This window comes from Oncorhynchus masou, chromosome 15 (assembly GCF_036934945.1).
Source record: "Oncorhynchus masou masou isolate Uvic2021 chromosome 15, UVic_Omas_1.1, whole genome shotgun sequence".
NCBI classification, from domain to species: Eukaryota; Metazoa; Chordata; class Actinopteri; order Salmoniformes; family Salmonidae; genus Oncorhynchus; species Oncorhynchus masou.
Window position 1 is genome coordinate 24,144,771 of NC_088226.1, and position 15,158 is coordinate 24,159,928.

At 40.8% G+C, this 15,158-nt stretch overlaps 1 protein-coding gene across 1 annotated transcript; it reads left to right on the forward strand.

Moving 5' to 3' along the window:
* The first annotated feature begins 5,131 nt into the window (after nt 1-5,131).
* Nucleotides 5,132-12,834, forward strand: LOC135555966 (transmembrane protease serine 9-like). The gene is made up of 10 exons (XM_064988795.1): nt 5,132-5,253; nt 7,687-7,707; nt 7,865-8,027; nt 8,329-8,600; nt 9,041-9,177; nt 9,419-9,695; nt 9,820-9,997; nt 10,834-11,090; nt 11,270-11,367; nt 11,477-12,834. Exons 1-10 carry the CDS (start codon nt 5,196-5,198, stop codon nt 11,912-11,914), a joined length of 1,899 nt encoding a protein of 632 aa, XP_064844867.1. The 5' UTR covers nt 5,132-5,195; the 3' UTR covers nt 11,915-12,834.
* Nucleotides 12,835-15,158: the final 2,324 nt, after the last annotated feature.

Sequence of the window (15,158 nt, forward strand, 5' to 3'; positions counted from 1 at the left end):
TATTCTCTATGTCAATTGAATAACCAATTAATTCCCTGAATAAAACGGCCCCAATGCTGGTATTGTAACATGTACAGTACACGTCGAATGCGTAGAAGGGTGGCTGTCTCAAACTCAAATAATATTAAGACACACCTAGTGCTCAGAGCAAACAGTAAGTACCGATACAGGTATGTTTACATTTGTCAACAAGTACTTTGAGAGGGAAACAAAGAGGGTCAAAGACAAACAATATGTGTATGTGGCTCAGTCTCTGTAGAACATAATGGAAGGCCAGGAATGCTGCAGGGCCAGGTGCTTTTTCTTCCTTCAGGTTTCATCCCATCACAAACTTTATGTAATGTCCTCCGTCAATACAGTGCCTTGCACAGTTGTCACATTTTGCTGCCTTAAAATGAAAACCTAAAAGGGATTACATTAGATTTTGTATTAATATCAAATTAAAAAACCAAGGTGATTGCTTATGTCTTCACACCCCACATCTGATTAAATGACAGACATTTCAAATGTAAATGTTTTACATGCAGATGTCATATTACTGTAATGAAATAATAAAAATGTTTAAAAAATGTATACATTGTTATTTGTCTCTTTGAAATCAAATTGTATTTGGCACATGTGCCAAATACAACAGGTTATAGTGAAATGCTTACAAGCCCTTAACCAACAATTTTAAGAACAATTCCTAAAAAATAAGAAATGAAAGTAGCAAATAATTAAAGAGTAGCAGTAAAACAACCATAGCGAGACTATATACAGTGGGTACCGGTACAGTCAATGTGCAGGGCCACCAGTTAGTTGAGGTAATATGTACATGTAGGTAGAGTTATTAAAGTGACTATGCAGAGATAACAACAGAGTAGCAGTAGCATAAAAGGGGGGCAATGCAAATAGTAGCCATGAGTAGCCATTTGATTAGATGTTCAGGAGTCTTATGGCTTGGGAGTTGAAGGGTTGAAGGGCTTAAAAAGGGATGGGTGAGACCGCCATATATTCAGGTTGGCTGGATTTGTGACACAAGGATGAGGCCCAATCTCAATTCAGTTCACTCACCATAATAAATCACTATTTCCCAATCAGTGAATTGCCTATTATTTCCAATGAGAATATTGTCAATTCATCAATTGAATTTACAATTAATATATGAATATATGAGTATAAAACATTCCCAAAGCTGGTATTGTGATATGTACAATACACTTTATATGTGTAGAATGATGGCTGTCTCAAACTCAAATAATACCAACACACGCCTAAGTGCTCGGAACAAAAGCTAGTAACTATTGGTACGGGAAATCTTTAAATACATTTGTCAGCAAGTCATTTGAGAAGGAATCAAAGAGGGTCAAAGAAAAACAATGTGTGTATGTGGTTCAGTCAAATTACAGACAGGAATGCTGCAGGGTCAGGTGCTTTTTTCTCCTTCAGGTTTAATCCGATCACAATCTTTAGGTAAAGTATTCTGTCAATAGAGTGCTTTGCACAGTTGTCACATTTTGCTGCTTTAAAATAAAATCTAAAAAGGGATGACATTAGCTCCCCCCCCCCACACACACATTTTTAAAGGGAAAGAAAAAGTTGAAATGTTGTAAAAAAGAAGATAATTGCATATGTCTTCACATCCCAGAGTTGTATACTTGGTGGAAGCACCTTTGGTAGAAATGACTGCTGTAAATGAGTTTTTACTAATATTCTGCCAACTCTTAGGTCAACATACCTTTGGTCATGTAGTGTATGTGGACACCTGCTCGTCGAACATCTAATTCCAAAATCATGGATATGGTGGAGTTGGTCCTCCTTTGCTGCTATAACATACTCCACTTTTCTGGGATGGCTTTCCACTGGATGTTGGAACATTGCTCCGGGGACTTGCTTCGATTCAGCCACAAGAGCATTAGTGGGGTCAGGCACTGATGTTGGGCGATTAGGCCTGGTTCGCAGTCGGCGTTCCAATTCATTCCAAGGGAGTTCGATGGGGTTGAGGTCAGGGCTCTGTGCAGGCCAGTTGTTCTTCCACACCAATCTTGGCAAACCATTTCTATATGGACCTCACTTTGTGCACGGGGGCATTGTCATGCTAAAACAGGAAAGGCCCTTCATTAAACAAAGTTGGAAGCACAGAATCATCTAGAATGTCATTGCATGCTGAGCGTTAAGATTTCTCTTCACTGGAACTAATGCGCACAGCCCGAACCATTAAAAAACGGCCCCAGACCATTATTCCTCCTCCACCAAACTTTACAGTTGGCACTATGCATTGGGGCAGGTAGCGTTCTCCTGGCATCTGCCAAACCCAGATGGTGAAGCGTGACTCATCACTCCAGAGAACACGTTTCCACTGCTCCAGAGTCCATTGGCAGGGAGCTTTACACCACTCCAATTGCGCATGGTGATCTTAGGCTTGTGTGCGGCTGCTCGGTCATTGAAACCCTTTTCATGAAGCTCCCAACGAACAGTTATTGTGCTGATGTTGCTTCCAGAGGCAGTTTGGAACTCGGTAGTGAGTTTTGCCACCGAGGACAGGCGATTTTTACGCACTGTGTGCTTCAGCACCTGGAGGTCCCGTTCTGTGAGATTCTGTGGCCTACCACTTTGTGGCTAAGCCAACGTGGCTCTTATTTGTTCTATTTTTTTTATTTCACCTTTATATAACCAGGTACCAACGTGGCTCTTAGATTTTCTACTTCACAATAACAGCACTTATAGTTGCCCCGGCACTTCTAGCAGGGCAGAAAACTGACTTATTGGAAAGGTGGCCTCCTATGACAGTGCCACGTTGAAAGTCACTGAGCTCTTTGGGAAGGCCATTGTGTGTTTTTATCAGAAATCATTGGTTATGTGTACTTTGTGTATAAAATAGTACTGATCTCAGATTTTCAATTCATACATTTTAGATTTATGATTTTTGTTGTTGTTGCAAAACCTAGTGATCTTAAGATGAATTCACTCACTGTAAGTCAGTCTGGATTAGAGCATCTGATTAAATTACATGTTCAGATGTAAATGTTTTACATACAGTGCCTTGCGAAAGTATTCGGCCCCCTTGAACTTTGCGACCTTTTGCCACATTTCAGGCTTCAAACATAAATATATAAAACTGTATTTTTTTGTGAAGAATCAACAACAAGTGGGACACAATCATGAAGTGGAACGACATTTATTGGATATTTCAAACTTTTATAACAAATGAAAAACTGAAAAATTGGGCGTGCAAAATTATTCAGCCCCTTTACTTTCAGTGCAGCAAACTCTCTCCAGAAGTTCAGTGAGGATCTCTGAATGATCCAATGTTGACCTAAATGACTAATGATGATAAATACAATCCACCTGTGTGTAATCAAGTCTCCGTATAAATGCACCTGCACTGTGATAGTCTCAGAGGTCCGTTAAAAGCGCAGAGAGCATCATGAAGAACAAGGAACACACCAGGCAGGTCCGAGATACTGTTGTGAAGAAGTTTAAAGCCGGATTTGGATACAAAAAGATTTCCCAAGCTTTAAACATCCCAAGGAGCACTGTGCAAGCGATAATATTGAAATGGAAGGAGTATCAGACCACTGCAAATCTACCAAGACCTGGCCGTCCCTCTAAACTTTCAGCTCATACAAGGAGAAGACTGATCAGAGATGCAGCCAAGAGGCCCATGATCACTCTGGATGAACGGCAGAGATCTACAGCTGAGGTGGGAGACTCTGTCCATAGGACAACAATCAGTCGTATATTGCACAAATCTGGCCTTTATCGAAGAGTGGCAAGAAGAAAGCCATTTCTTAAAGATATCCATAAAAAGTGTTGTTTAAAGTTTGCCACAAGCCATCTGGGAGACACACCAAACATGTGGAAGACGGTGCTCTGGTCAGATGAAACCAAAATTGAACTTTTTGGCAACAATGCAAAACGTTATGTTTGGCGTAAAAGCAACACAGCTCATCACTCTGAACACACCATCCCCACTGTCAAACATGGTGGTGGCAGCATCATGGTTTGGGCCTGCTTTTCTTCAGCAGGGACAGGGAAGATGGTTAAAATTGATGGGAAGATGGATGGAGCCAAATACAGGACCATTCTGGAAGAAAACCTGATGGAGTCTGCAAAAGACCTGAGACTGGGACGGAGATTTGTCTTCCAACAAAACAATGATCCAAAACATAAAGCAAAATCTACAATGGAATGGTTCAAAAATAATCATATCCGGGTGTTAGAATGGCCAAGTCAAAGTCCAGACCTGAATCCAATCGAGAATCTGTGGAAAGAACTGAAAACTGCTGTTCACAAATGCTCTCCATCCAACCTCACTGAGCTCGAGCTGTTTTGCAAGGAGGAATGGGAAAAGATTTCAGTCTCTCGATGTGCAAAACTGATAGAGACATACCCCAAGCAACTTACAGCTGTAATCGTAGCAAAAGGTGGCGCTACAAAGTATTAACTTAAGGGGGCTGAATAATTTTGCACGCCCAATTTTTCAGTTTTTGATTTGTTAAAAAAGTTTGAAATATCCAATAAATGTCATCCACTTCATGATTGTGTCCCACTTGTTGTTGATTCTTCACAAAATAATACAGTTTTATATCTTTATGTTTGAAGCCTGAAATGTGGCAAAAGGTCGCAAAGTTCAAGGGTGCCGAATACTTTCACAAGGCACTGTACATATAGACCTCATATTTTATTGTATCTTTTTGGAAAATATGTTTTTGACATGGTTATTTGTCTCTCTGAAATGAAACCACCAAGTGATAGATTTGAAACAAATACACATTGTGTCATTGAACAGGTTACTGTACAATTTTCTTCTCGTCACACACACTAAACTCACACACAGCCCTTTGAACATAACGGTGCAACTTATACACAGGGTAAATGACAAATTAGATACATATCTACACCAATCTATAGATAGATAGACGGGAGAAATGATCACAGATTACAGCAATGGAAAACCAATGGCCTTGCCCTTGTGACAACAAGACTCAGGGGTTCTAAAGTGCTTGATTTGGAAAGAGGGAGGAGAGAAGGAGGAGAGAGGGAGGAGAGAGGGAGGAGAGACAGAGGAGAGACAACAGGTGTATCAGGGTGTGGGTTTGTCTCAGGTTTCAGTGTGAGAGAGGAAGATAGATAAAGGGGAGGAGTGAAGGCAGGGTGGAGTATAAAAGTATGAACACTCAACAGGACAGGCTATAGTGGCGGGCATTGAAACGATGGAAGTCTACAAAGCACTCTGTTTGGTGACTCTTCTAGTTACCCTCTTTTCAAAAGGTAGGAGACGAGATTCCCGTTATTCCACGGCTTTCCTTCTATTGACTGGTGAATGGAGTCAAGATTTGGTCAGGTTATAGAATTTTCTTTGTGGTCGGCCTTATTGACTATTTATAGAATACAGGCATAGCCAATAACGAGTCAAAGCCAACAGCATGTCATGTGCCTTGTAACACAGGAAAGAGACCTGTTAGGCTGTTTTGGGCCTTGAGGGAGGTCCTGTGCCTAATTTAAGGCAGAATGTTCACATTTGACAAATATTTGTCTAAGATGTGAATGTATGTTGTGTGAGTGAGGTATATCGTGTGTCCTTAAAAACATTTATCAGTCTAAGTGGCGCCTCATAACTTAATTACACTGCAAAAGGGTCCGTGTGTTTTAGGTTTTGTGGACCAGTTGAACTTGTACATCTAATTTCAACGCCGTAAGGAAAGTGAAGGGGGTTCGAGCCAAAGTTGTCACAGCTGGCCGTGACCGGGAGCTCCCAAGGACGGTGCACAATTGGCCCAGCGTCATCCAGGCTAGGGGAGGGTATAGGCCAGCTGGGCTTTTTCTTTGACTGTGTTTGCCTCCGACCCATTGATTCCCAAAATTGTCTATATCGAAAAAAAAACAAAATGCTTTTTGGTATTAAGGTTAGTGTTAGGCTTTAAGTTAGCAGTGTGATTTTAAGGTTAGGTTTGAATGGTAGAAATAGGCAGGGTTTATGACTTTGGCGGTGTGATCTAGTGTTAACCAGACATATTGGAGCGGCTGACTTCTGGGTTAGCGAGCAGTGTGGATATGAAGCATCCCCACGAGAAAATGAGGGACAACATAATACCAAACTAGGCAGCCAGACAAATCCCCTTCAGGACTATTTTGCATGAGAATTTGCATTTGTGAACAGCCTGATAGAAAAATCTAAAGCACTGTCAAGAAGAGACTTCTCTATTCTCAAGACTTATTTGTAAATTGAAACATGCACCACATCTGCAGTCTGTATGACTCTGGTTTGTTCTTAGATCTAATACAGCTGTAAAGCCAGTATCAATGCGCCTGTAAAATGATTGACATTTGGTGCCCCTGTTTGTACCACTGGACCAGACGTGAAAAAGCACCTTAGTTAGGCCTATCAGTCTTTCCTGTGTGTGTGTGTGCCTTCTGAAGTGTTCGGAGAGTTGCGCAATACCATTGAATGGCTTTTTAACACTAGTTCAATTAGCATGTAAAGGAAATGTTGTGCCTTCCGCTGACAATGACATATTCCATCTTAATGGAAACTATGCTATGCAATGCTCGTCTGTCCTTGTCTTAAGGGCAGAGTACAGGGGAGAAATTGAGGTTCCAAAGTGTAGGAACGTTGGTCATGTTTGTCGTCACAAAAACAGTTGGATGGGATAGAATATTTTATATGGTCATTATGTAATGCAATGAACTTGTAGAAACAAAAATCAGTTTGTAGATAAGTCTGATTTGTCTGTTTACCTCTGTATACGTTCATTAACAAACATTACCTGATTTTAATTTAGTGGGTGGAGACAGAATGTGAAGCCAGTCAAGCTGACAGTCACGCCCATAGAGCACCCAGAGGAAGGGTGCTCCGTTAGTTTCACTGGTCTGAAAAGACAGAGGAGGTGAACATGTTATTATGACAGACGTTTAGCAGTGGGCTAACTTTCTCCTGTCCAGTTCTTTTAGATTAGCTCAAATAAAGGTACGTAGGTGAGGAGAGGATGCCTCTTTAGACCATTGATTTGTCACATACAGAGAAGATTCAAAACAATAGTGGAGGCAAGAGAAGTGTGATTGGGTGAACTATCCTTTTTAGACAAGTCTTAGAATGTATTATAAAACATGACCAAGTATTGTTTCATGTGAAATCCCCATACAGTCCTACTGCAATGATGACTCTTGTGACCACATCGCTTCCTTTGAATGATTGTGCATTTTTTCTTGTTGTTTTTTCCTGATGAGCCAGTTTTACTTTTGCTCTCCTCTAAAGATGCAGTATATATATTTCCTCATCCTCGTTATCTTATTCATAAGGCGTTGGTCCACAAACTATATTTATCTAGTATTAGTATAACAATATCTTAGTAATTATGAGAGTAATCTATTCTCCTAGGTTGTTTTAATAGGTAATGTGCTTATTAGTATTAAACACATTCTGGACAATGTTAAGTGGACAGTAGCATTAGGTAACATACACAGTGATGAAAGACGTTTTGACAGATGGCGTTTGTCTTAACAATCCTCAGACTCATAACAAGAAAACAGCTGAGAGAGTTTGTTCACAGGAAAAGTCTGTATGGACACTAAATACACAGAGTACAGACAGACCCACCCAAGACTGTATGTTGCTACTATAAAACCAATGGGGTGAAAAGTTATGAATTACATGTTTGCCAAAACCAAACTGTTCAACTTTTTTCTGATTCTCCTGTTTTTCAGTGTCTCACTCTCAGCTGGATGGTAAGTCCCCTCCTTTTTTTCAATCAAATTTCAGTTATTTTCCTAATTGAATGACTTAACCATGCACCTTTTCACTGACTAACAAGTGAGCTTTAATCGCTTCACTTCCCGTGTGTGCTATATTTTGTAATCCCTCATCCATCTGTGTCTTTGTTAGTGTGTGGAATCTCTCCTCTCAACACTAGGATCGTGGGGGGTCAGAATGCTCCAACAGGGAGTTGGCCATGGCAGGCCAGTCTGCAGAGATCTGGCAGCCATTTTTGTGGGGGATCCCTTATTAACAAAGAGTGGGTGCTGACTGCTGCTCACTGCTTTCCCAGGTGAGGACCCATAAACACATAGGGCTCAATTCAATCAAATCTGCATTGTAGTATTTCCACAAACTGTCACGTAGTAGATATTATAATAATAATAGATTTAGATTTTCATGTGATCACATAAAACCACAATGTTTTTTTGGGACAGTAAACAGACTTTCCTCCCCATGTTTTCAAAATGAGATGTGGGAAGTAAAGGGAAGCAGTTCGTAAATAATGATAATATTCAAATATTGCTGAGGTGGAAGCTACCGGCTTTGCTACTGGTTCTACAATTCTAACTTCGAAACTCTCATTTTCTCAGCACCAGTATATCAAATGTGGTGGTCTACCTGGGTCGTCAGAACCAGCAGGGCTCCAACCCTAATGAAGTGAGCCGTACGGTCACTCAGATCATCTGCCACCCCAACTACATCAGTAGTACCAGTGACAACGACATGTGTCTGCTGAAGCTCTCCTCCTCTGTGACTTTTACCAACTACATCCGGCCAGTCTGCCTAGCTGCACAAGGCAGCTCCTTCTATGCTGGCACTACTAGCTGGGTCACAGGCTGGGGCACCCTCAGCAGTGGAGGATGTGAGTACACAGATATGGCTTGTTTTAAGTACGACTGATGATGGCTCAGAATTCTGAGAGGTCTTGTGTATGTTGAGGAAGCCATTTTTCTCATGGGTTGAAAGTCAATCCTCAGTGTCCCTGGCCTCACCACAGACTAGAGCTGAGCGTTATGGACAAAAATGTATTCCGCAATAAATTACGTGAATTGATGCGATAACAATAAATAGAACGATAAGTATAACATTTATTTGCACCAGTTTTTTTGATTAGCCTTTAAACAACTACTACTAGTTTGATTGTTGCAGCTATCAATTGTCCCATTAACAATCACCCATATTAGCAAACTTATTTCAATTCAAACTTCACATTGTCTAGTATAAGCTACTTATCGTAGTGAAGAATATCTGCAATGCCTGTGATAAGTGGTTGGTGTCTACATTTTCAGTTTATCATCCCAGCTCTACCACAGGCCCTACAGGAGGTGGATGTGCCAGTAGTGGGAAACAGGCAGTGTAACTGTAATTATGGAGCTGGGTCCATCACTGACAACATGATCTGTGCTGGTCTATCAGCAGGAGGAAAGGATTCCTGTCAGGTAAAATCTCTTGGGTATCCTTTTCCTTTTAGTTTATTAGTGTCTATCAATAACACATTGGGTCGATTCTCCGAAAACAGGTTATACCTAATCCTAGACTAAAAATAATTTTCAATAGAGATTCCCCATTGAAAATGATTATTTGTCTAAGACTAGGCTTCATTGAGGAAACTGACCAACCATATTTCATAATCCTGTGAAAATTCAATCCCAGTGATACTTTAAATCTGTCTATGAATAGGGGGACTCAGGAGGTCCGCTTGTGAGCAAAAAGGGTACTCGCTGGATCCAGTCTGGCGTTGTGAGTTTTGGCAACGGTTGTGCTCTGGCAAATTTCCCTGGTGTGTACGCCAGAGTTTCCCAGTACCAGACATGGATCAACAGCCAGATTACCAGTGACCAACCAGGCTTCATCACCTTCTCATCCAATGGGACTGACTCTGACCTCAGTGTCACCTGCACTGCTCTGACATCAGTCAGAATCACCACCACCACCCTCCCTACTACCACACCCGCACGTACGTACCTATAGTCTAACTTGTGCATATGGCTAAACATTGATCTCTACCTCTGTAATAAATCTGACTACTGGATTACTCCCTTTTATTTGTCTCAAACTTGTATCTGTCTCTCCCTCTGCAGCTGTGGTGTGTGGCAGCGCTAGCGCCTCTTTGAACTCCCGTATTGGTGGGGGAAGCTCGTTGGCGACAGCAGGCTTGTGGCCCTGGATAGCCAGCCTACAGAAGAACGGAGCACACGTCTGCGGGGGCACGTTAGTGGCGGTGGACTCTGTCATGAGCGACGCTAGCTGCTTCTCCAGGTAAGTTAACTCGACCTGTATTTCAAATGGGAGAGCAAGTAGTTACAGTAAATTCCGGATTAAAATGTCAGTCCTGACATGATTCTAAGGAAATCTAGTCATGTAAACCTACATTTAGATTTTTGAAGGTGCCATTACATGAACATTTAGTGACGCTTTCCTTTTCAATCCGTACAGTCCTTGTGCTAGTAAAAATCATTTTAGGGACATGGGAACAACACTTTACATGTTGGGTTTATATTTTTGTTCAGTATACATAACCCATACATGTCACATTCATAAGCAGTACATATGAATTCAGTTAATACTCATGTTAACAACTACAAGTAAGAAAATATCAACTTGCTACAATCATAATTGCATTCAAAATGATGACAACATTCATACTAAAGAGTTAGATGCACTATCGAAATCGCGCCACCATTTATCTAACTTTTGTTTGTAATAAAACAAGCAGTTATTGTGTAGAGAATCACCTTCTAAACCACTGAAATATATTTTCCACAACCAAAAATATTGTCTATTCAGCTGTTTGAAGCTGGTTTAAAAAAGTAAAAGATGCAAAAACCTCAGAATGGGAAGCATAGAAATAGCATATATACAACATATACCACTTCTTAGACTTGCTTTCGACGGGAATGAAATTTCTATGCGAATTTGGTCGGGGTCTCCCAAAAAGTTAGATATTGTATGACGGGTGTCTACCTAGGGAATAACACATTCTTCATAACGCATACATAACCCCTACATATCACATTTATAGGCAGTACATAAGCATTTCATAAGACGGAAATCAGAATGTAGAGTTTAGTGTCCCTCACACAACATCTCTCCAGGCAGCCCAACGCCTCTCAATGGACCGTGATCCTGGGTCGTCTGAAGCAAAACGGCTCCAACCCTAATGAGGTAACCCTGAACGTCATCAACATCACCATGAGCAACTTGACGGGCAACAATGTGGCCATCCTCCGACTGGCCAGCCAACCCAAGTTATCTAACTACATCCAGCCTATCTGTGTGGACCAGGGAACCAGCACCTTCAGCACAGGGACTAAGTGCTGGGTGGCTGGCTGGGGCACTGGCCAGGGAGGGGGTGAGTGGATGGACAACTGTCTTTGTGTGTTAGACATGTGCCTGTTCAGTAACAAGCTCTATAGATCTGAAAGAATTGGAAAAAGGGATTGTTTCCGGAAAGATACAACCTTAGGAGTATGGGTGGGTATGTGTGTGTGTATTGGTATGATAAGTAATAAACTCTCTTTGTGTCCTCAGCTGAGCAAGTCCTGCAGGAGTTCCAGACCTCTGTGGTGGAATGCGTGAATGTTTCATCTTCGGACAACATTTGCATCGAACCTGTGACACTACTGCAGGTATGGCACAGTTGATCTATAAATCTGTCTTACTATTTTGCACTTAACAGTATGACCATAACAGGAAGCACATATTAACCCATATTTTTCTCTGCTTCTCTGCCCACAGGGTGATGTGGGTGGTCCTCTGATGTGTAAGCAGGGCAGCTCATGGTTTCAGACTGCTGTGTTGACTGTTGGCAACAGTGGCAACGCCGGCAACGCCACTAGCGGCAACGCCACCAGCGGCAACGCCACCAGCGGCAACGCCACCAGCGGCAACACCACCAGCGGCAACGCCACTAGCGCCACCAGCACTAATGGCACTAGCAAAGTACGATTGAGCCGGAGTCTTCGCGCCTCCCCCAACCAAGTCTTCACCAAAACCTCCCACTTTAAGGACTTTCTGACTTCCATATTGGGAACCTTGCTATTACCCACCACAACCACTGCTCCCACGACCCCCTCAGCTGGTGGCAGCAGTGGAGCTTCCCCAGCCCACTCCTCCTTCTCGCTCTTCCTTGTCCTCTTCTCCCTCTCCTCTGTTGTCCTGTTGGGCTGGGATTGACGCTAAGCAACTCCATGGCAACCATTGACAAACCCTTTTTGTAACTTCCAACCAATCAAAAGTCTATTTTTCTAGCAATGAATCAATTTCTGTCAGTGACTGGCAGTGTGTCAAAGCCAGGATTGCAACATTGAATTCAGGGAGCCTTCGTCTCCATTCCTTGAATGATGAATGTTTCCCCTTAGTAAAGAAAAACAATGTCAAATCCAATCAGTGATATATATTTTTACTGTCACTTTTTTTTGTAGCAGCAACATTTTCTGGACAATATTTGTTGATTCAAACAGCACTGTTATTTGAGTTGCAATATGCATGATTTTCTGTTCAAAGCTGTCTGGGCATGTGTAACAGTGTTACATATTAATATCCAGATGAATATGACTGTATTTGCACACTTGACATTCTCCAAAGATTAAAGTCTATTCTACAGTATCTGTGAGCCACAATGGCAAGTAGCCAACATGCACTGAACTATTAGATAGTCATACTGCACTTTACTGAACATGTGCCATGGATTATTATACAATGTTATGATGGTTTTAACAAAACTGTTAACTAAATAGCTCTAATACTTAGTTCTAAATGAATTGAAGACTTGAATCCAAAATGCTGCCTGTCGAAGGTATATTTTGTGTTTCATCATGTTTCTAACTAAGCTTTGCATATAATTGTGTGTTTTAACAATTACCTCTACACTATGGAAGCAGGGTAATACTTTATTTTGTGAAATTTAAATGATAAATTACACATTTTATGTTCATGTTCTGAAAGCATTTAGCTAAGATTTTTCTTTACTTGAAGAACCTGCTCTATACAGGAAGTAGTCCTAAATGTCAGTAGTGAATTAATACAATTCCATAAAAATAGAAAAGTGTCTGTGAAACAGTCAAATTAGTAAATACATGTATGGTTGCTTTGTGTGCTTTTGTCTAGTCAACTGTTTGTAGAAAAAAATGTAATCAAAATTGATAATGTATCATATTTTCCTATAATACTATTCTCATAATATAATTTCTTGTAGGGTTGCAAAATTACACAAACTTTCCCAAAATTCCTACCCTGGCTTTATTGGGGGGGGGGTGGGTCACAAAATCGTCCTCCAGCCAGACTCCTGGAAATCTACCCTAATTATCCACACTAATCAATGGAATTGTAATGACAACTGTCCAATTGTCATGATTTTGTTACCTGGTTTAAACTGTGACGTATGGTCTGCGTTCCATAATGATTCAAATAGGTTACATGTCCCAAACTATTGCCCAACTTGTAATACGTTGGCCTAATAAGATCCACTATTTCTAGCGATCCTCAGGAATAAACACACGGATGTGACAGATGAAAGGTAAACTAACAATGGAATGATGCAGAATATAAGGAAACAAACTAAAGTGACAGTTCTAAATGTATGTGGGTATAACTGTCGGTGGCTACCAATTAGTGGGAAATATTTAACACCATACAAATTGTAAAACATACAGTAAAAAATTGAGGCATATAAAAAAAAACATTCTAGAAATCATATGAATTAGGTAGGTTTGGCGCAATACTGTCATGTGCGCATGGCTACAGAATATTGGGCCTACAAATGTAATTCTTGCAAGTTAGTATAAGGCCAGCATTTCATAAACGTCACTGTGGAAAAGGTGATTAGTTTAGTTTATTCCCCTGAGCTACAACACATGCAGCAACTACTATTCCTGGGGTCGACATAAAACATACAAACACATGACAAAGTATAGAACAGTAATAGACAAGGACAAGATGTTACATTACATTCTAATTTAAAAAAAGTTATATATAGGAAAGACACCAAGAGACAAAAATACCCCTTGACTTTTTACACATTTTGTGTTACAGTCTGAATTTAAAATGTATTACACTTAGATGTGTCACTGGCCTACACACAATATCCCAAAGTGAAATTGTTTTTCGAAATGTTTACAAATTAATAAAAAATGATGACCTGGCCTCCACAATCACCTCAACCCAATTGAGATGGTTTGGGATGAGTTGGACCCCAGAGTAAAGGAAAAGCAGCTAACAAGTGCTCAGCATATGTGGGAACTCCTTCAATACCGTTGGAAAGGCATTCTAGGTGATTACCTCATGAAGCTGGTTGAGAGAATGCAAAGCTGTCATCAAGGTATAGTGTTGCTACTTTTAAGAATCTAAAAAATATTTTGATTTGTTTAAACACTTTTTTGGTTACTACATGATTCCATGTGTTATTTCATAGTTTTTATGTATATTATTCTACAATGTAGAAAATAGTAAAAATAAAGAAAAACCCTGGAATGAGTGTGTGTCCAAACATTTGACTGGTACTATAGGTATTCCTCTTGTCCAGATGGGATAGTGCAGTGCGCTGGCGATGGCATCGTCTGTGGATCTATTGGGGCGGTAAGCAAATTAAAGTGGGTCTAGGGTGTCATGTATGGTGGAAATTACAAGATTATGTTATAATACTTGTATTTCATCAAATGGTTGTTTTATACAACACAATGGAGGGTTCTTATAACTCTATTGTGTCTGTGTGAACTGAACGTGGGCCTCTGGGAGATTTAACACTAACAGAAGATTTATGATGTCTTTGTGGTGATAAAACCCCAAAAGATTTAGTTTAAGAATACAGGTAACTCTGACTTATGTGATAAGTTTGTCTCCCCTCATTTGAGGTAGAGTGGTATGATCCTAAACTAGCCTCTCAAAGCACTTCATGATGACAGAAGTGAGTGCTACGGGGCGATAGTAATTTAGTTAACCTCTTACACTTATGGTGGCGCTATTTCATTTTTGGAAGAAAAACGTTCCCGTTTTAAACAAGATATTTTGTCACAAAAAGATGCTCGACTATGCATATAATTGCTACTGTTCGAAAGAAAACACTCTGACGTGTCCAGAAATACAAATATCTTCTCTGTGCGTGCCCTTTAACGTGAGCTTCAGGCAAAACCAAGATGACTTGGCATCCAGGAAATGACAAGGATTTTTGAGGCTCTGTCTTTCATGATCTCCTTATATGGCTGTGAACGCAAGAGGAATGAGTCTGCCCTTTCTGTCGTTTCCCCAAGGTGTCTGCAGCATTGTGACGTATTTGTAGGCAGATCGTTGGAAGATTGACCATAAGAGACCACATTTACCACGTGTCCGCCCGGTGTCCTGCGCCGAAATTGGTGCGCAAAAGTCACCTGCCAGTATTTTTCCATGGGGCACAGAGAGAGAAGCAAGCTTCCACGAACTGCAT